Source organism: Melanerpes formicivorus, unplaced genomic scaffold (assembly GCF_026170545.1).
Source record: "Melanerpes formicivorus ecotype bairdi unplaced genomic scaffold, bMelFor1.0.p_v2 SCAF_4, whole genome shotgun sequence".
NCBI lineage: Eukaryota > Metazoa > Chordata > Aves > Piciformes > Picidae > Melanerpes > Melanerpes formicivorus.
Window position 1 is genome coordinate 9,253,622 of NW_027142356.1, and position 21,025 is coordinate 9,274,646.

The window sequence follows — 21,025 nt, forward strand, 5'->3', positions numbered from 1 at the left end:
TTTAGTGACTTGGCCAACATCAGAGTAGCTACAGTGGTGAGAGGAAAAAACAGTGTGAATTGGCCAGAACATACTGCTTCTTACTGCAGCATCTAGAACCATCTTCCCTTCTCTGTGAAAGAAGAAAGGAGAAAGTTGTGAAGAAGAAAGACCAAGAGTGACTGTGACAAAAGCAAGACCTTCACCTGGGCCAGGGCTGGGGAGAGCAGCAGCACTGGCAGCCACATGTAGAGCATGGCAGAGCGGCCTCGGCTCTTGGTATCCCCGGGTGCTTCCTTGGGGACACTGGGCATGTTAAGCTGTAAGCACCTCATCTGGGAAAGGGAGTAAAGCTATTTTTAGTCCCCCCCAAGAGCCTAAAGTGGAGTGAGATAAGATTAACAGACATTTATGGAGATTACCAAGAGTTAAGAGCAGAGGTCAAACACCCATGGTGCTTATTCTCTCTCTTAGCCTGGAGTGACTACATTTTTGAGGTGAAGGAATTAGAAACAATGGGGAGTTGTCCTGCTTTGTCTGAAGTATTTGGGGATTTAGAAAACCCAAACACTTAAATAGTGCTTTGAAGAGATTGCAGTTCCTGCCCAGTGTTGTATTTTTCAAAACAAGTCCTTTGTTCAAGGAGACTGCTGCAAGAATGTGCCCCCTTACACCAGGGGGCTTGCAAGTCTGCCATTTTGCAGCAACTATTATGCTCCACCGTTTGAGAACAAAGCTGGATTGGTGGTAAAACAGACCACATTTTGAAGCCTGCACTGTTACTCATGACACTGACCACGTGCATCTTTATTTCTCAGCAGTTCAGGTTTAGATTTCATCTTCAATACTATAGAAGGGGAAGACTGGTGATTTTCAGCTTTATTTCTTTGGCTCCTGGAATGCCAGTGGACTCGCCTAAGACATGCTTCTGACTCTGGTCAATTCATAGATCCTTGTGCAGCTTTTTTTTTTGAGTAAGAAAATACCCTAAGGTTTGCAGCAAATCTTCTTCATTACTTTCGTGCTGCTGCTTGCTTAGAAAATGTGACTGAATAGACTTGAATTTGAAGGGAAAAGACACATTCAGAATAGGAAGAGCAAGGTGGAGTTTTTTATTGCACACCCTATGAAAACAGAACATGTTGCAAAAGTTCTTACTGTTGTGTGAGTGCGGATACTGATTGACACAACCTGCACTAGGACTTCAAACTACAGATTGGCACAACACAACACACGCATATTCCAATCCAGACAGACCAGAACAATTTTTATGTTGGGTTTTGGCTTAGTTTTTTTTTTTTGCACCATGAGCTTTATAACGATGCAAAATCAGCACCAATGGTTGGATTAAGATTTTAATAATTACACACTTTCTTCTTTACATTATGAAAATAAATCATAAATAGTGTAAAAATAATTCTGAAGATCAACTTCTCACAGGCAAGGAACAAATGAACAAACAAACGAACAAACAAAAAGAAACCCCTCCAAAGTACAAAACTGAAAGAAAACTAAGCAGTATTTCCACTGAAAAACAAGGAGGAATTTTAATAATAGAAACAAAAGCATGCTCTTTGACCAGGTGCAATTAAGTCAGGACCAGAGGCCACAAGAAAATGGTAAGCAAGAATAAATTGAAATGGGTGATTAAAACCTTGCAATCCTTTACACTACTCGTCAAAAGAGGTCTCGTGATGTATTTACAGTGCTAAGACACTCAAAAAAAAAATAAATTGTGGTATTGATAATGATACTGACCCGTGTGTTTCCCCTCCACCCAGCCATTATAATCCTTTCCCTAGTGATTCCCTCTGCAATTACTTACAAATTTCCTTGGGGATTGCTTGTCCTTGTGTTCTTACCTGCTCTACTGCCTCTATGAGCCCCGTTTGCAATGCAAAAAATAACAGCATGTATAGAGGAACTTAAAAAAAAAATAGTAAAAAATACAAATAAAAATATAGATAATATTTTCCAAAGGGGGGGTGGGGGGAAGTCAGATACATACACCTTAATAACACTTTTAAAGGTGTGTGATATTTTCCCAAACATGTACAATAATATAAGAATATCCACATATACGTTAACAGCGTGTAAAAACATTCTTCCACCAACCCAGCTCTTCGTAATACTTCAGCAAAAGTGTGCAAGTACCGATGGCATCTGGGAAATTCAGACAATTTCTTTCTTTCTTTTTATGTTTTTTCTTTCTTTTTTTTTTTTTTTTTTTTTTTTTCCTTCTTATTTTTCTGAATAGTAACAAGTAAAACACTAACGGTCCCAGGTTAAGTTAAGGCCCCCTGTTTGCCAAAGAAAAAAATTCAATTTCCAAGCAGCATTGATAATTTGATGCTTGTAAAAGCAAAATGAAACAAACCCAACCTCTCCAAATCCTATTTTTTTTTTCTTTTTTTCTTTTTTTTTTTTTTTCTTAAATACAAACTCCACTTATTTTGTGGAGTACCTTTCTCAAATTCCGGCAGAAATGATGGTGGCAGGCACTTGTTTCTAACAGCACTGAGTGAATCCAACCACCATGTCAAATACTTCAGTAACAGAGGGTGCAAGAAAACCTTCATCTGGACATTACAACAACATTCAGATCCATAAAAGCAAGTTGCAGAAAGGAAAAGAAAAATAAAGAAATCGAGAAATCAGGTCTTAGTTCTCACTCTGGACACTGCAACTGAATTTTTTTCTGCAATAACTAAAAATTAGACTTTCTTTTCACCATTATCGTTGCAGATATCAGTGTTTTGTCTGAGTCTATAGTGTGAAAATGCAAGTCTTTAATTACTAGGTAAAATACAGAGATTTAAAAATGTAATTTGAGGTGGTCAAGCAGCAGAGACCAGGAAAATTGAAAGGTCAGCTTCTGCGTGACTTGAACATCTTCATCACATTCAAAAGACTGGGAATATCTCTGCAGTTTTTACACTCTGAAGTGGTCCTGCCTTAGGCAAAACCCCACTGCTGAAGTTGAAAATTCCCCTTGTTACTAAGCACGGTACCTGGGTCCCTCCTTCTGCATGTCTCAAAGCACTTTGCAAGGGAAGGGTTCATCACTCTCCATGCTTCATTGCTGAGGAAAGGGAGACGCAGCCAAGTGCAGTCTGGCATGGCTGGGCCCAAGTTTACAATCCCAGTTCTGTGGTGGTCAGTGGGACACCTTTCTCAAAGCCCCAGTGAGATCTAGGATGTGAACCACAACTCCTGACATGGCCCCCAGCCTCATGCAGCACCACCTTCCCACAAGGACCCAAGCTCTGCTCATCTCATGTGGGCTTGCATTGTCTCTTCCACTGGTGTGATGATGCTCACATGCACACTTCAACAAGCGAAGCCATCAGTGCAGCCAGTGCTAATTTTCCATGCTGTGTGTTAATCTTAAGAACTATCCCTTTTCAAACTCTACACTTGTGCAGGGACATTGACTTGATCATCCTGAATCTCATTCATACCACTTGCATGGTAGACTAAAACAATATATGAGCAACTGGATGGAGAGCGTCAATCTGTCTCGTTACACTACCAGAATGTGACATCGACATCAGCAATAAATAAAAATATAACTCAAAAAAAATACATTGCTTCATTTCCCATGAATTAACATGTCATGCTTTACCTCAGGAAAAAATAAAAATGTGTTCAAAGCTACTCTATGAATATGAAGACAAGGACCACATATGCCAGACATATTCCATACAGTGCTTAAAAGACTCGCTGCTTCTGTAGCAGGACTTCTGCACAATGTGGTTATAATACACTGCAGTAACAGATAATTACAAAACTTGGTGTGGAAGAAATATTGAAAACTCTCAAAGAAACAAGAACTAAGCACGCCCGAAAGAGCCAGGGGTGTGGAAACCGCGTAGACTAATCCCACTACACATTTCCACAACAGGTAGAGGAGCTATGCTCCTGTCACAAACTAAACAAAACAAATCATATCTATGTGGAGGAATGCTACTAAAAGATACACCCGACACACAGGTGGTTCAAAACGTAGCTTTGCAATCAAATAAGGAAGAGAAAGGAAAATAAAAAGGAAGAAAAAGTTATACTAGCACCAAACCCAGTTGCTTTTTAAACAAAATAAACATTTTGCAAGTCTTCACAGGGTGCTTTTCTTCATGAAACATTAAACTGAGCTGTTTTTCTGCTTGTCCTGAGCATGCAACTTTTCTATATACAGCTATGTTTCATTTCCAGTCCGTCTTGGAGATGCAAATATTAGTGTTAAATCTATGTATGGCAAATTGGATTGTTTATCTACTGTTCACCCATGGTCATTTAAACTGAATGAATCTTTCATGACATTAAACAATACAGAAGCTAAAATAGGTAAGTTAGATTATCTCTGTGTGTGTGTGGAAAGTATTCCTACCTGGTGGGAGTTAAATAAGTTACTTTACAAGACAGAAAAGAAAGTAAGTGAAGGTGCTTAAGTGTTTCTTCAGCAGGGTCTCAGTATCAGGGAGTTAAAGGAAAACTGAATTTTGACTAACAGTATGTTTTCTGTAAAGAAGAAATCATGAACCAAGGTTCTGCTAGCTTTACTGATGCACACAAAAATGAGGAGAGTTTGAAAAATAAAATAAAATATACATTTCAAAAAAGAATGGCAGTGCCAATGACAGCCTGCACTTCATAGCTCCTCACCTTTTGCTTCTTTCTTAAATGAGGTGTGTTTGTGAACGCTCTCAGTATGAAACATCTACCTGGGCAATAAACATCCTACTGGATGCATTATTTGAACACACTGAGGGACGTTTGAAAACCTACTTTGGTTTTATAAAATACCCAAAGGGTATTTTATAAAAATGTTTAACTTCACATCTAGAATATACTTAAAGTCAAATATGCCAAGTCAGGACATAGGTATAAAAGACTCATTTCTGTTAGGCAAGCAGCTTGCTCCTCAGCTTCTTTGAAGTTTTTTTTTTTGTGAGATGCTGCTTCTTATGCAAGCAGACAAAAAACTGGCAAGTTGGAAGGCTAGCATGGTGCTCCTCTTGCACCCTTTCTGGAAAGTCCCTCATTCACATTACTGCTGCAGCATTTTGATTATTAATACTTCAGTTTATGCCATGCAAAGGCTTTCACTATCGTAATCATGGTTGCTCAAACAGATTAATACTTGCATCTCTGAAGATTTAAACAAAGAAAAACATTTTTCCTCCAATCTGTGAACACTTTCTTGTTTCTTACTGTTGTAAGGATGGAATCAAGCAGTCAAATATATTTTCAGTACGTATATCTACACAGTGTTGGAATTTGGGGTTTATTAGTGAGGTATTACTAGATGCAGGCCACTAAATTAATTTTTTAGTTTTGAAAATCTGTGGAAGGTTTTCCCCCATGAAGAGCTGGTTTTGTCTCTGATATACCAAAAAGACAATGAAGATTTAGCAAAATGAAAGATTGCATGATAGAGGCATTTACATTGATCCGAGATTGTGAAGCAATACAAAAAGTGCAACCACAGCAGAGCCCCATCTTCACAAGATCTACAAATGATGGAGCAAGGAAAAATGTGCATTGCAAGATGGGCACACGGATGGAGACAGGCTGTCCTCCTCTAATTCAGTTTTGGTCTACATATGAAAGACAACCTTCTGAAAAATAGCTTAAAGCATTTGTGATTACACTGTTATACACTAGGAACAGAAGTGGCATAGAAAGGTTTTCCATCTGCCAAATATGGCACCACTGTTCATAAACCAGTCTCTCAAACTAACCACAGTGCACCATATGAAGACTCAAAACTGGAAAAAGTACCTCGTGGCAAAAACTGCAAACATGCAGTTATCTAGCAAAAAACCAAACCCCAACAAAAAACAACAACAACAAAACAAACAAACAAACAAAGCCCCAAAACAAACAAAACCAGTGGAGAAGCAAAACTTATCCGGAAAACTAGAAAGCTCATCATTAGAACAGAAATGCTGAAGTATCAACATCTTCCAGAGCATGCTGACAAGTGTGCAGTGGCAATCACACAGACTTGTTTCTCTCCAATGGTTTGTGAGTAATAATGTCCATTAAGGTCACTGTAATGGCAGAAAAGGAACACGATGAATAAATCAGTCTGTGAAGCACAAAAATAAACTCTTTTCCTTTTTCAGACTTGAAGGCTTCAAAAACTCTGAAAATGAAAACTGTTAATACTGAAAACAAGACAATCGCGTGGCGTGAAGTACTTTCTTCAATGTTGTCGTCACAAATGTTGAATAGATGGCTGAAATGCAGCCTTTATGGCAACAGTTTTCGGAAAAGGAAACAAAATTAACCACAGCTTCCAAAATTCTGCAGAGAAGTTCAGCTACTTCTGTGTAATTTACACTGAATCACCTGAAAAAAACACACGCTGGTACATCCGTCTCTGGTCAGTTCCATTCTCCTCCTCCTCCTCCAGAGGATGTTCCAATCCATCCCCGCCTCAAGAACGCTTTTTCCTCTGGCAGTCCTAAGATAACAATACACAGAGCAGGTACTCTGTCCATCCTCGAGTAAAGCTGAGAAACTTCTGGTCTCAGGCGGCATCTGCCATCAAATGATCCCTGCAGCACCTCTGCAACCTTTTCAAACAACCCACAGAGAAGTCTGGTTTCGTCTTCAAACTTCTTTCTTTCTCGATTAAGGACCTGACACAGCCTATTGTGAATTGTCTTCATGGCCGTGAGCAGTGCAAGGCAAACCGATGCTGATGAACAGGCAGGACCCTCTTTGATCAAAGGGGCCAGGTGACCCACAAGACTGAAAGCCATCCACCTGCAGCTGGAACTCTATTCCCCAAAAATTAAAGGCCTCTTTCTATCCTCCTCTGGTTTATCTCTTTTTAGCAATAAGCCAGGGTGTGACTCCCTTGAGATGACAAAAGGAAATGATTCAGAAGCTGGAACCAAAGGTCACCGTGAGCAGCCATTTAGCACGTGACATCATCACACAACAAGCAGGTTTGGCACACAAACTCATGCTTTTAGTCCATACAAGCAGAGATGGTGGCATGGATCAGTGAAGTGTTTAAGATGGACATGGAAGCCAAGTCAGTAAACTCCAATGGCAGCTGGTACAGTACATTTCATAATGTTTTGCTTTTATTTGGTCACAATTTCTTGTAAACTAGTTCATGGCACTCGTTGTCCATGCGGGTCCGCAAGCCAAAATAGCAGAATTTATGGAAATAATCAGATTGTTGCATTGAGAGCTCTCTTTCATTAGAGAGAGAATCTTTGCAGGTTTACCCTGCAGTTATATATCACCTAACTACAGATGTAAGTGAAAAACAAAAAAGAAAAGATGTACACATGGACTATTGCAAACAAGTAGAAGCAGCTACATGTAAACATATCTCAGACTTGTAAAATCAAATTTTCAGTTTTCAACTATAAATACAAAAAGTGGAGCACTATATACACAACTTCATGCTTGTAAGGTTAGATTCATCACTGCAGAGACAAAAAGAGACACACAGATTAATCAAATTAGTAGATAAATATTTCAGATTTCTAGCCCTAAATACATTGAGTTGCAAATACAGACAGTTATCTCCTGGGCACCAGATATTATTCAGTGTTAAATGTACCTAGGATTTCACTTATCCTTTGCTTTCTAATGGATTATACACCAGTATTTCTCCACCCACATTATTCAGCACTGCCTAGATTAAATCTTTACTAAGATAACATTGCCAGTTAACATCAGCATGTGACATAACAACCAGGAGAATGCAATGAGGAATATATAGGTAAGGTGAAGGTTTAAGCAGGATGCATTGTTCTTCTAGGTATCCCAGAAAAACAATACCATAATAGATTAATAAAAATATTTGATTAAAAATTACTGCCCATAAGCTATAAAGAATAGGAAGCAGTGATACTGCATAGAAATCAAAGAATGTGTGAGTTTTCATATAAAGGGAAAAATCTTGGACTTTCCAAACCAACTGCTTCTGCTTTCTATATAAATTACAACCTCATCATACCAAGGTATGGCATGATAGGAGAGATCTTGCTTTGCATTGTTGCACTCACCTGTCTAAGCAACTCTAAACCATTCATAGAATGGTTTAGGTTAGAAACAACCTTAGAGATCATCTAGTTCCAACCCCTTTGCCATAGGCAGGGACACCTTCAACTAAAATAAGTTGCTCAAAGCCTCATCCAACCTGGCTTTGAACCCCTCCGTAGAGGGAACATCTATGACCTCCTTATGAAACCTGTTCCATTGTCTCACTGTAAAGATTTTCTTCCTAATATCTAGTCTAAATCTGCCCTCCTCAAGCTTAAAGCTGTTGCCTCTCATCCTATGACTACAAGTCCTTGTAAAAAGTCCCTTCCCAGCTTTCCTGTAGGCCCCTTTCAGGTATTGGGAGGCCACTGCAAGATCTCCCCAGAGCTGCCTTTTCTCCACACTGAACAGCTCCAACTCTCACAGCCTGTCTCCACAGGGAAAGTGCTCCAGTTCTTTTATTGAGGATTATGGCTATGACAGGCATCTCTGTGTGCCAAGGATATACTGCCTCTGAAAACAAAAAGCTCTGCCTGTCCTACCTTTTGCCAGCAGCCAGGCATTGGTAATCCATCGGGACCCTTTTCAAGGGGAGGGGAGGAAGAAGGAATTAAAAGAAAAACAACAAAAAAAGAATACATAGTTAGGTTTGAAAGGATAACATCTTCCATCAATATCTGCTAGAATAGCTGAAGGAACTCTGACTTTATATCCAATAAGCAGATATTAGTTCCTAACTTATTTCCTCTCCTTAAAGTGAAGAAAAAGCCAAAGGATAGAAGGTTTACACTGTATATATACATGTGCACCTGAGATAAAGATTTTTCTTCCCTAAACCATTAGAACATCTTAATCAATTTCTTATTGCTGTTAGAGCTTGGGCTGCATATTACTTTAAATATAATCTGTTGCAACAATCTGTAGCTGAATGTACAAGACTAACAAGCAAAAAAACATTATTACTTCTATCTGGAGAGTATTGTGTTTTATGGGTGCCTAGTACACGGTTAACCCAATGATAACAAGACTCAAATGTGAGAAGAATCTTTTCTGGTCATTTCCATTTTTAGCAGCAAAATCACATGGCCTGAACATACCTCAAGTGACACAGAGGAAGAAAACATCAGTGCTGGGAGCAGGAGAGTACAGCAGCACTATTTCATGGCTTGGACAGTACGGCCAATGTAATATATGTAATCTCTTCATGTGTTTGTGAGACTCGATTTCTTTTCTGTCACCACCCTACTTTCATGTATCTCCATGCATCCAGGGAGATCAGAGACAACTTTCGACTACAGCCATACTGATTTTCATGGTGCTAATTCCAACTTACATGGCTATAGGGGCTTATCCAGAGTTATATACTTAGAGTTAGGGGCATGGATCATGTAACCATCTTATATACAAGCAAAGAAAAAAAAAAAAGGATCAAGCCTTGACATGTTTTAGAATATAGAATAAACAATACTTTTTTACATCAATTTACACATGGAGATAGTGGTGAATGAGAATGTTTGCGTATGCTTGCACATTGACTAGCCAAGCAAGCGCTGTTTGGGTGCTTTTTCTTGTAGCTTCCTATGAAGTGACTATTTTTAATCCATCAAAGATTGTTGGGGAATCTCCAGATACAAGTGATAATACAGAGAAACACTTTTAAATTGCTAAAGCATGCTTGATTATCCCCCACAAAACATGAGATATGGTTACCATTAATTGGAAACAAACAAGATGGACTATGGAATAATCTTAATGGACTATGTATTTATGCTTAAAATCCACTGACTTCAAATTAGGAGCACTGTAGTTGAAAGGAAAAAAATCTACTTCATTGAACATGAATCTTAGAGAACCGTGCTTAGCCACCAAACGATATCAGAACATGCAGATAAAATTTTACAGCGAGGAATTAAAATCTTCTTTGCAACTTTAGGAAATGTGTTTGTGCTGCTTTGGTTTCTTTTTATTAAAACAAATAAACTGGAAAAGAATTTACACTTACTTTGCCACTAAATAAAAATCACTGTTGCCAGATTGGTACAAAGGAGAGGGTAGCATTTTAGTATAGGTGGGAATTTGAATTCATGCTAACATAGGGTGGGGAGTGTCGTGTGTATTGCAGGAAGGTGAGTTCCAAGGGTAAGGTCATTCAATTGAAGACGTTAAAGACAGTAAAGGTTTGGGCTGCAGACTGTTATCTTCTTACAAACTTCAGGAAAGCTTTTAATTTCCAGACCTATTTGAATGCTACTTGGTGAACAGGCCAGACACCAAAAATATTACTTGTGTAAGGTCTGGGAGATCAGGCTCCAGCTTGGCTTACTGGAAACCGATGACTAGATTTTTAGAAATGTTGTTTACATTGTTCTGTACACAACTCTCATTTTGGCCAGATCCTGAAAACATGCACCTAAGACTGCGTGGGATTTGGAAGGAAGTCCAGGGTGCAAAGTAGCTCTGGGACAGGCTAGGGTGAAGAACTGAGCCAGTGCAGAGGGAAGTCATCAGACTTGATTAGAAGTGGACATTGTGCTGGATTTCTACAAGGACTTGTGGTCAGGGTGAGTAAGGCAGTAGGTATTTTGTGAGGGAAATAGCAAACCAAGAATTCTCAGGGAAAATGTGGGAGGACACAAACTTGTAGATTGCCATGTGATGTGGGAGCAGTCTGCTGAGCATTAGGTTTGAGGTGTCACAAAAACATGTGTTCTCTTGTTGTGGTTAAGATCACTGAAGCAGTTGATTTGTTCATGCACATGCATGTGTTACATGAATAATGTAAAGTCAGCTCAGAAAAACATCACTTTACATTGAGGATGGCTGACTACAAACAAAGGAACTGCATGCAGGGTTGGTAGGAAAGAGAAATACTGTACCAATTGGCAAGGGGCATCCAGCCCATCCAGGCCAGGCTGGCCTGGCTCCCCTTTTTCCCCCTTAATTCCACGGAATCCCTGTTTGTAAAGATTAACTTGCAACGTTACTGTCAAGAAAATGCCTTCAGTATTGACTTAGCTGGAGTGAATAAATGACAATAGAGAAGCAAGAGGAGCAAGTGGAGCACTGTGATTTTTCTGATTTCAACCCCTGGGGCACTGACTTTGACACATCCCATATTTGGTTCCTTTCCAACAGATTTGGCAGAAAAGAATGAAAAAGACAAAACATCACCAAATCCCGGAAATTAATCCTGAAGCTCTTAAGTCTGGTGCTTTTAGCCAAATCAAGAGGTTGACAAAAAAGTTTGGTCCAGAATTTGCTAAAAGTCAAGATAAGGCCAAGTTAACTAAGGGCAACAGGTAACACAGTAGCTGGTGCTTGTTCCTCTTCCCTCATTTCTTATTCCATCAGTCTACTGCAGGACAACTGATTGTCCAATACACAAGTGAGACGTACCAACGGGCAAGGTGCATCTAATCCAGGAGCACCCTGTTCTCCTTTCTCCCCTTTAGGCCCCTTTTTGCCTTTCTTTCCCTTTTCCCCCTGTGGATACAATGGTTTGGATAAAACAGGTTTCATTCTTTTGGAAAAAAAAAATAATTAAAGAAAGGTTGATTTAAAAGTTTGGGTTTTTCTTTTTAAGCCAATGGAGAGCTGAAAGGACACTTACCACTGTGTTCTGGTTTGGATGGTGCATTATGTGGAAAAATAAATTATATGATCACAAGCAAGAACTGCAATCAGTTGGTATTAATGTTGGTATTTCACATCAGTATTATGAATGTTTTGAATTCTAGAACAGGGCTTGAAATAATTGATTTCTTGAGACAGGCAAATCTGCAGATCCCCCTAATCCAGAGTCTGAAATGAGAGGTCTCCTATTTGTTCTAAGTGATGGTGCTGAAGTGCACATGCACACTAAGTTCAGTTTGTCAGCGTCCCTAGAAGATTCATCACTAGTTGGAAGTAACTTTACTGGAGCAGAGCACATCAGCATAGTCCATCTGAAGAAAGACCTGTGGCATAGGTGTTTTGTGGGGTGACCAGTCTCTGGCTAAATTCTAACAGCCTCTGGCTAAATTCTAACAGCTTCCATGGTGTCACATCAAGGGTGAACCTGGCCCAGAGCATCATTTGCTGAACAGGCTCTGCACTCTGGTATGAGTTTAGGACAGATCCTGTGCTAAGCAGTGGCCATAGAAACCCACAGACATCACTAAGGATCCACTCCTGATGCTCCAAAAATAACATGACCATTTCAAACCCTGTTGTAGGAATCAAAACATTCAAACTGCTTGATGGAGAGGTGCTATGACACTTTCAATGATTTCATTATGCCTTGGTACCATAAAGTAATCAGAAGAGATAATTAGATTTAAACACCCTGTCACATAAATGTTCTCTCTACTGCAGGCATCATTTTGTCTACTTATTTTACCAAAATGGAGTCCTTTGATTTCACACTAAGATTTCTTTATAAACATTAAGCTCCAAATGCTGTAATTACTCATGGAAATGAACTACTCTTGTCAGTAAAGCTACCTGCAAAGGTGACCTCACCTTCAAGCAGTATAAGATGTTTAGAGAGTTCATTTTATAATTGATTTCACACCAGTGATCACAATGGTAAATGAGTTTCAGGTTTGCTCTCAATATCACAAGAATCAAAAAAGGTTAAAAAAAGTAATTGGACTAGGATTGCAAAAAAAATGGGATAGGAAGGATGAGTAAATCAGGACTATCACAAAGAAATGGGAATAATAGTCATAGGAAAATTAGTATGACATTGGAGATCCAGCAAGCAAGGTTGTGGCTATTGGGAGGATTTAATTTGTGAGGAAAAGGGTAAAAAAGACAGAGGAAATGTAAGGAATGAAGGTAGAAGGAGAAGGAAGGAATGCCCCTTTGGAAAGGCAAACAGAATTTGATCAAGCATAGTAAATAGACATTTAACTAGTTCCACACCAGCACGGAAAGACTTAACCCATTAAGAAGAGGAAAAAAGCAAAACAAACCAAAACATTTATACACAATTAAAAAATAATTAGCTATATCATATTTGAACAAATTAAAAAATAAAAAAGGAAGAAAATCATGTTATTGATTTACTGCCATAGCACACCTGGCACATTCAAATGAAAAAGTCTTTTCCATGACCAAAACATACTGCACTCACAACATGACGGCAGCAAAGCTTCTCGTCTATCTTTTCCGTGTGCCAAAAAGTCGCAGGATAATGTTTAGGAGAACAGTAACCCAAACATTACCCTCCTTCACCAAATTCTGAGATTGTGACGTAAAATAATTGCCCACAAGTGAAGAACTGCAAGTTGGCTGAGTTTTCATCTAAGACCTACAAACAGAACTGCGTGGCACAGAAGCCCAACAGTTTCAAGGTCAAATCTGGTGTTATTTATGCTTGATGCAGCACCAGTGTATTTGCTGTGAGTGTATGTAAGCACAGGGCATGACATACCTTCAGACTTGTATTTTTTTGGCTAGTTGTGCTACAAGTCAGTAGATAACTACTTAAACTCCCAATTTTGCAGGAGCAAACCTATGATCTGATTCAAACCAATGCAGCTGTTATCTGTGTAGAGAACACTCTGGGTGTCCTGAGTACTTTATTACTATTTCCATACACTGAGTTCCTGGCTCTTAATCTTCCCCCTCTTTGCCCTGTGAATCATTGAGATTCACAGAAACTACAGAGAATCTACAACTGATGGAGATTAAAAAAATTCCTTCCTGCCCTTCCTCAATGCCTAGAGGAATACAAACTTGTGGTGCTTCCTTAATACCACTATGGTCTGAAGATCCTCCAAACCTCACGTGCACAAGTTTTCATCAATTCAGAGTGCAGATGGAAAAGGATGATGGCTTTCCAGCCACTGCTGTGATTCATCACACTCCCTGGTCAATATTTATAACAAGAGGCACAACTGCACATTTTGGATCAACAAACACCTTTTGTTTAAAGCTATTCTTTTTTAAAAGGATTTTTTTTCCCCACTCACACAACTCAAAAATACAAAAATCAGTTTTACAAACCTGCCTCATGCTGAGTGCTCCTGGACTCTAATTGTATAAAAGTGATTACATCTAGAACGCTTTGAAAAACATTATTTTTACAGCCAAGTTACACAGATATTATAATGCAAACACTGACTTGCTTTCACTGTAGCAGATCTACTGACAGGCTAAAATAAAAATAATCAGTATAATATTAATTTCAAACTGAAAAAGTAAAGATTTCTTCCCCACCTATCACAGCAAGCCTATGAAAAAGAAAAACAACAGGCATCCCTGGTTCTCAACAGAATGTTAGTAACAATGGATAGTTTTGCAATGCAATTTGAATTAAGTTTCTAAACTGGAAAGTCACTGATCTGAACTCGTGCGGTTTCGGTCTAAGAGAGTATAGTGTTATCCATTTGGTGTGGAACAAGTAGTCCTGTGGCCCATGCATGGTACACTGGCATCAATAGTTACACTGCAAATAGGGCCAAAGAACAGAGCCTGAGGTCTTCAGTATGAAATTACTGCCACAATGACATGTTTCGGCCATGTCTGCATTAAACACTTCAAGCTGGCAGAGATTTTCAAGAGGCATAGGATGGATTGGGGAACAATGAGCCTAAAACCAAGCTGTGCTTTGGGACATGCTGATATTACTAGTTCTATGCATACATTTCCATGGATTTTCAGGATTTGGCTTTGTATGTATCTGTGACCTGCCTTTTGGCACACAGTGAAAAGAAAGTTAAGGTTGAATGGGACAATCTATAGCATAGGTTGAATGGGACAATCTATAGCATAAAGACAGCAGAACTGACTAGGCTGAGGCATCAATCAACAGTTAATAACACTGTGGTCACCTTTTCTCCCTTTTCTCCTATATCACCCTTTTCTCCACGAGGACCAGGGAAACCCTATAAAAACAAAATGGACAAAGACAGGTCGACTTTTATTCACATGCAGGTTAAGCTTTCAAACACTCTTGGAAAATATATATATGTATAAAAAAAGGATAATTTTAGCACATGCTTTCTATGTACATGTGTGTTATGTGTGCACACATGCATGCAGGCAAGAGCTTGGGAGACAAACCAGTCAAAGGGGTTCAGTAGAGTCATTTTGCCAGCAATGGAAAGAAATCATATCACTCAAAATGGCAAGAGTCCATGCTATATAGCATATTTATATTCTGGAAAAGACTCCTCCAAGTTAGAGATTTTGATGTAGGAGCAGAGGAAAAGACATTCAGGAAGTCTTAGCATGCCAAAGAAAGAGCCTATATTTTGGAATGTACCCCAAAGAGATTATGGAATTCTTCTCTAATTGGGATAAATTTACATAATGAAATGTTAGTGACTCCTTGTTCTCCTACAACTAGTCTGAGTATTTTCTTACCAAGTGCAATTTTTCAGCCCATTGACTTTCAAAGGACCAACTAGCTGTATTACTAAGCACTCTGTCTGGTGGAGTCTGTTGATAAGGGCTGTGTATTGCATAATCTTTGTCCTCTTTATCATAGAGAAAGAGCAAAAGCAGCATTTGTCAGGCTCTCTGTCTGCACTGCATGCACACTAAATGGAAACAAAGGTGTTACACTCAGTAAACTACTCCTTGAAAGATGCTTACCTACCATTAAGAGTGTATTGGTCAGACATATTACTTACATCAAGGCCAGGCTCGCCATCTTTGCCCTGCCAAAGAACCATATAAGCTACATTAGTGTCCCTAAGTGACACCAACAGCTGCTCTGATGCCCAGCATCTGTGCTCCCTCTCTCTGGTGGCACCCCACATTGCTAAGGCTGTATATACAGCACTGCCACTAGTGAAGGACATTTCTGTCAGTGTTGGACATTTCCAGGAACTGATAACTTGACTGTAAAATTTTGCTTGACTGTAAAATTTTCTTGTGTACAGATTCCAGGAGCAAGCTACAAACACAGTATGGAAAAGCCTAGAATTTTCCAGTTTTAGTGGCCAGGAAAGGGAAACAGGAATTGGAGTGTTTGGGTTTTTTTAAATGGAACTTGCAAAGTGACCCTTGGATAAATGTTTGCTCCAAGCTCACTCAACACTCCATGGAGCTTGAAAACTGCCAGTAGTTCCTGACTCCTGATTTCATTAAATGAATCCAATTAAACCACAATTCTGTATTCCATCTTAAATTAGATTAGACTGGAGAGGGTATGGAAACATTGCAAGTCTCTTGCAGAAGCTGGTTGCGCCTGGCCAAGCACATTCACTCAGCTTTGTTTCTGTCAAAGTGCAGAACAAATGTGTTTACGTACACACCTGACCCAGGCATTAGCCAAGTCAGCTGATGTTATTTGGGCTATTCATGTTAGGACAAAGGAAGTTCTCACTCATATTTTACAGAATCACAGAATTGCCTAGATTAGAAAAGAGCTTTAAGTCATTGCCTAACACTGACAAGTCCTTGATTAAACCATATCCCATACATCTACACAACTCTTAAATACCTCCAGGGATGGGGACTCCACCACCTCCCTGGGCAAGATGTTCTAATGCCTGATAACCCTTTCAGTGAAGAAATTCTTCCTAATATCCACCCTAAACTTCCCTTGGTGAAACTTGAGGCCATTTCCTCTTGTCCTACCACTTGTTACTTTGTTGATCAGACCAACACCCATCTCTCTACATCCTCCTTTCAGATAGTTGTAGAGAGCGATAAGGTCTCCCTCCTCAGCCCAGACGAAACAGTCCCAGTTCCCTCAGCCACTCCTCATAAGACTTGTTCTCTAAAACCTTCATCATCTTTATTGCCCTTCTTTAGAAATGAATGAGATAATTTAAATGGCTGATTTAAAGCATACTATCTCCACCTATGAACGATCAACAGTGAACTTTTGAATTGCTTCTAAGCACACAGTATGGAAATGAAAACAAAATAGGTCTCTGAAGTGTCAAATGAAACAAAAATATAATGGTGAGTAGCCTCACAGCATGGAAAACCAAGCATCTATTGACAGTAAGAAAATCACAGCTTTCCAGAGTCCATCCTGGACTTCTGTTACTTTGGCATGGTCCCTAGACAGCTGACAGCCACAGGCTGTGGAAACAGGAGCACTTGCATTCTGCATTTCCTCTCTCTTATGGTTCTTGTCAGGTCTGTTTCACCACTTTTGCATGACCATGTACACAAGGAAAAATCTAAGTAGGAGATACAAACCAGTGACCTTGCGCTGTCAGGGACTGTAACCTGTCTTTGCCTTTTCCAAATGGTCATATTGCAAGGTGAAAAGCAGTCCTAAAGCACTAAAATTTAATCAAGGGGTGATGAAAAGCACAATGTGTACAAACTGTGCAACTTACAGGCAAGCCGTATGGTCCTCTGGGTCCAGGGTCACCTACAGTTCCCTTTTCACCCTGAGAAAAGATTACAGAACAAACAAGCAAAACCACTGTCTGTCTTAGAAAGGATCCATACCAAGTGCTTTAGGTTAAAGTTTATGCATTCTTAAATATTTTGAGTTAAAAACCATCCAACTACTTTTCAGGCATATAGAATAGAATAGAGTAGAGTAGAGTAGAGTAGAGTAGAGTAGAGTAGAGTAGAGTAGAGTAGAATAGAATAGAATAGAATAGAATAGAATAGAATAGAATAGAATAGAATAGGTTGGAAGAGACCTTCAAGATCATCGCGTCCAACCTATCATCCAACACCACCCAACCAACTAAACCATACAACCAAGCACCCTGTCAAGTCTCCCCCTGAACACCTCCAGTGATGGTGACTCCACCACCTCCTCGGGCAGCCCATTCCAATGGGCAATCACTCTCTGTGTGTAAAACTTCCTCCTAACCTCCAGCCTAAACCTCCCCTGGTGCAGCCTGAGACTGTGTCCTCTTGTTCTGGTGCTGCTTGCCTGGGAGAAGAGACCAACCTCTGCCTGTCTACAACCTCCCTTCAGGTAGTTGTAGACAGCAATAAGGTCACCCCTGAGTCTCCTCTTCTCCAGGCTAAGCAACCCCAGCTCCCTCAGTCTCTCCTCATAGGGCTTGTGTTCCAAACCCCTCACCAACTTTGTTGCCCTTCTCTGGACATGTTCCAGCAAGTCAACATCCTTCCTAAACTGAGGGGCCCAGAACTGGACACAGTACTTGAGGTGTGGCCTAACCAGTGCAGTGTACAGGGGCAGAATGACCTCCCTGCTACTGCTGGCCATACTGTTCCTGATGCAGGCCTTTGAGATCATTGAGTCCAACCTATCATCCAACACCAGCTAATCAACTAAACCATGGCACCCAGTGCCCCATCCAGTCTCTTCCTAAACACCTACAGTGAGAGTGACTCTACCACCTCCCTGGGCAGCCCATTCCAATGGCCAATCATATTTGGTTCAAAATCAACTAGTACCTGAAAAATATGTTTCAAACTGGACTTGCACCAATTTCAGTTTGAAGCTTTTAACAGCTACAACTTCATGCTCAGTAAAAATCCAATGTTTTAATGAAAACTGAGGAAATACAGCACCAAGCTCTAGCACAGCGGCACAGGTGTGACACAGTGACAAGCAAACCCAATGTGTCTGTCAGTCACAGTTTGCATTTAAGCAGGCAATGCTATTAATGGGGACACTGTGAAAATTTTCCCATGTGCTGTTCTGTGTTTATAAATGCTCTATTGGATTCTAGATTAGTGATGCAAATACCACGGTTTATTAAACCAAAACTATATTAATGTGCAAAGCAAGCAAGTACAGAGATTACTCCATAAGGCTGATTTCATCCTGCATTAAAATCCACAGAAAAATTACTTGTTTCTAGAGGGATGCTACCAAAAGAATTTTGGTAGCTTAATATAGAGCAAACTTTTACAAATTAATTAAAATTTCAAGGCAGCAAATTTTAGGTTAACAGCGGCAGTCATCCCTTACTCTCCATATGTTCTTCCTCAAGACTGATCCAGAGTTAAACTTCCTGAGTCAGGCAACATAGTCCCTGTAACTGTCAGCACAGCTCTCTGTGAGCTTGCTAGGGAGGCAGGGCTGGTAAGTAGGTGCAGGCAGCAGTTCTGTTTCAGTCTGTGGTGCTCTTTCTTCTAAATAAAGACCATCAGAAAAAGTCATATTCTCTTGAGAGAACTAAACTGCTCAGCATCTTGATGAGATCAGAAAAACCATCCCTGGCTACCTCCAGTTTTCAAAGCTCATACTCTGGATTTGTTACATTGGGATATTTGGATCCCTTCTTCACCTCCTCTCCTTAACACAGCCTAATGCAAGGCTTCATGCAAGGCTCCTGGCATACAGAAGTGCTGTGTTTCATCCTAGAAATTGCTGCCCTTAAGCTCTTGAGATAATTCTGTGTACAAGATCCTCTACAAAACCTGAGGGTTTACTAGTCATTACCAATCCATTACTCTGTTATTAAAAGGGATGTAGATGTGTACCTCCTTAATAGTGGTGATCACCCCCACAGCCATGTCCCTTAGCAAAGGTCTAAGCCTCAGTCCTATTGACTGGATAATACAAGACCTAGGCACCAGAATAAACTGAGCCTGAACCTGTTGTTGAATAGTAAGGGGTTTGTTGAATAGTAAGGAGAGTAACTGACATTTGATCTGGTTTAGATACTTCATATTTTTACAGGGGTGGTCACTGTATACTGAACTTCATTCTAGTGGTGATTAGATGTGTCATGCCTGATCTTTCTGGATTCTGTTGAGCTCCAGCCATTTCTGAGCAGCACTTGGGCTGGATGCCCTTGCAATACAATAGGAGGGATTGGGCAGTAACATCTGATTTTCAAAACAGTAAATCCCTTGCAGCTTTAAGGCAAACTTTCTGCCAAGAAGAAACTAACATGCTGACCTATGTAAGCAACAGCCACAAAACTGTTTGATCAGTACTTGAAGTATGTCAAGACTAGTTAAGTGTCTTTTGTTGTTTGTTTAAACCTTCAGCAGCAAAGATGGCTGTAGCAAGTCTCAAGACAGGCCTGTAATGTTGCTGAGCATATGGTAGACATAAAGATACTGCATGCGTCAGTCTAGGAAATCATCTGCTATGTAAGAATATGCTATGTATGTCTGCTGTGTAAGAAGATATTTCGAGAAGTGTATCTCACATTTCTTTTTTTTTGCCTCCAATACAAAGCACATGCTGAAAAGTGTTTGAAAAATCAGATGAGGTCCTGAATATTGATGGATTATATAAGACTGATGAACTGTCAAGGGCATACTTACCCGTCATAATAAAGCATTTCCTCCAGGCAAACAGACATTCACAAACTTCAGAAATACTTTTGTTATTTATTTATTTATTTATTTACCTCCCATTTAACTTCCCTTTTCTGAATCATGGGGTAAATATGAACTACCATTTACATGCATAAAGCTGTGTGATTGCTGTCTCCACTAACACTGATATGGCGATGTCACCACACTGCCGTGGTGACAAACATTTTAACCAAATTAAAGAGAATGCACTTTCCCTCCCAGGACAGAATGCACATAATGATAGCAGTATTGCACAGACCACATCATCTGAGAGCCAAAACTTTGTCTTTGCTATCAAGACAAGAGTTTCAGGACATTAGCATTTCATTAATGCTGTCTTTTGGCTTCTTTTAGATGGACACACATTACTGGAGACACATTATGCCTGTCATAACCCTTCCGGTTAATATATACTCTCACTGGTAGTAGTTTAAGATGTTTATCTGTTTACCAATATTCTCTGTTTTCCCTCAGAATAATGGATAAGTGAGATTAATAAGTGCACAGCCAGACTCAGAGGCCTCTTATGATCAGCTCCTCCATTTAATGAAGTGAGTTTCAGTAAAAGCTCTGTAAGCTTCCAGCAGAATGCTATTTTCCATAGCCAAATATTAAGACCTGCAAGACCTAAAATGCATGTTTTCCTTATTTCTGGTGGCATGCACTATTTTCCTAGTCTATTCTCTCATCATCTAAATAAGTTCTGTTTAAAGACTGTCTGGTGTTTCTTATTTTAATTAAAATAGATAAATTGGAAATAAAAAAACAATCCTAATTTGCAGAACAGCCATTCTTACCTAAGAAGATTAATTCAGCATTGCCTCAAATGCAGCCT

General features: G+C 39.7%; 1 protein-coding gene across 1 annotated transcript in view; it reads right to left on the reverse strand.

The window, feature by feature from the left end:
• Positions 1 to 1,000: 1,000 nt before the first annotated feature.
• Positions 1,001 to 21,025, reverse strand: part of COL25A1 (collagen type XXV alpha 1 chain) — a 348,081-nt gene continuing 328,056 nt past the window's right edge. The window contains exons 36-41 of the mRNA XM_068136899.1: positions 17,283 to 17,336; positions 15,615 to 15,641; positions 14,811 to 14,864; positions 11,389 to 11,475; positions 8,535 to 8,573; positions 1,001 to 6,846 (exon numbers count right to left, since the gene is read on the reverse strand). Coding sequence (XP_067993000.1) covers positions 6,811 to 6,846; positions 8,535 to 8,573; positions 11,389 to 11,475; positions 14,811 to 14,864; positions 15,615 to 15,641; positions 17,283 to 17,336 — 297 coding nt within the window. The 3' untranslated portion in view covers positions 1,001 to 6,810. The remainder of the gene's footprint in view (positions 6,847 to 8,534; positions 8,574 to 11,388; positions 11,476 to 14,810; positions 14,865 to 15,614; positions 15,642 to 17,282; positions 17,337 to 21,025) is intronic.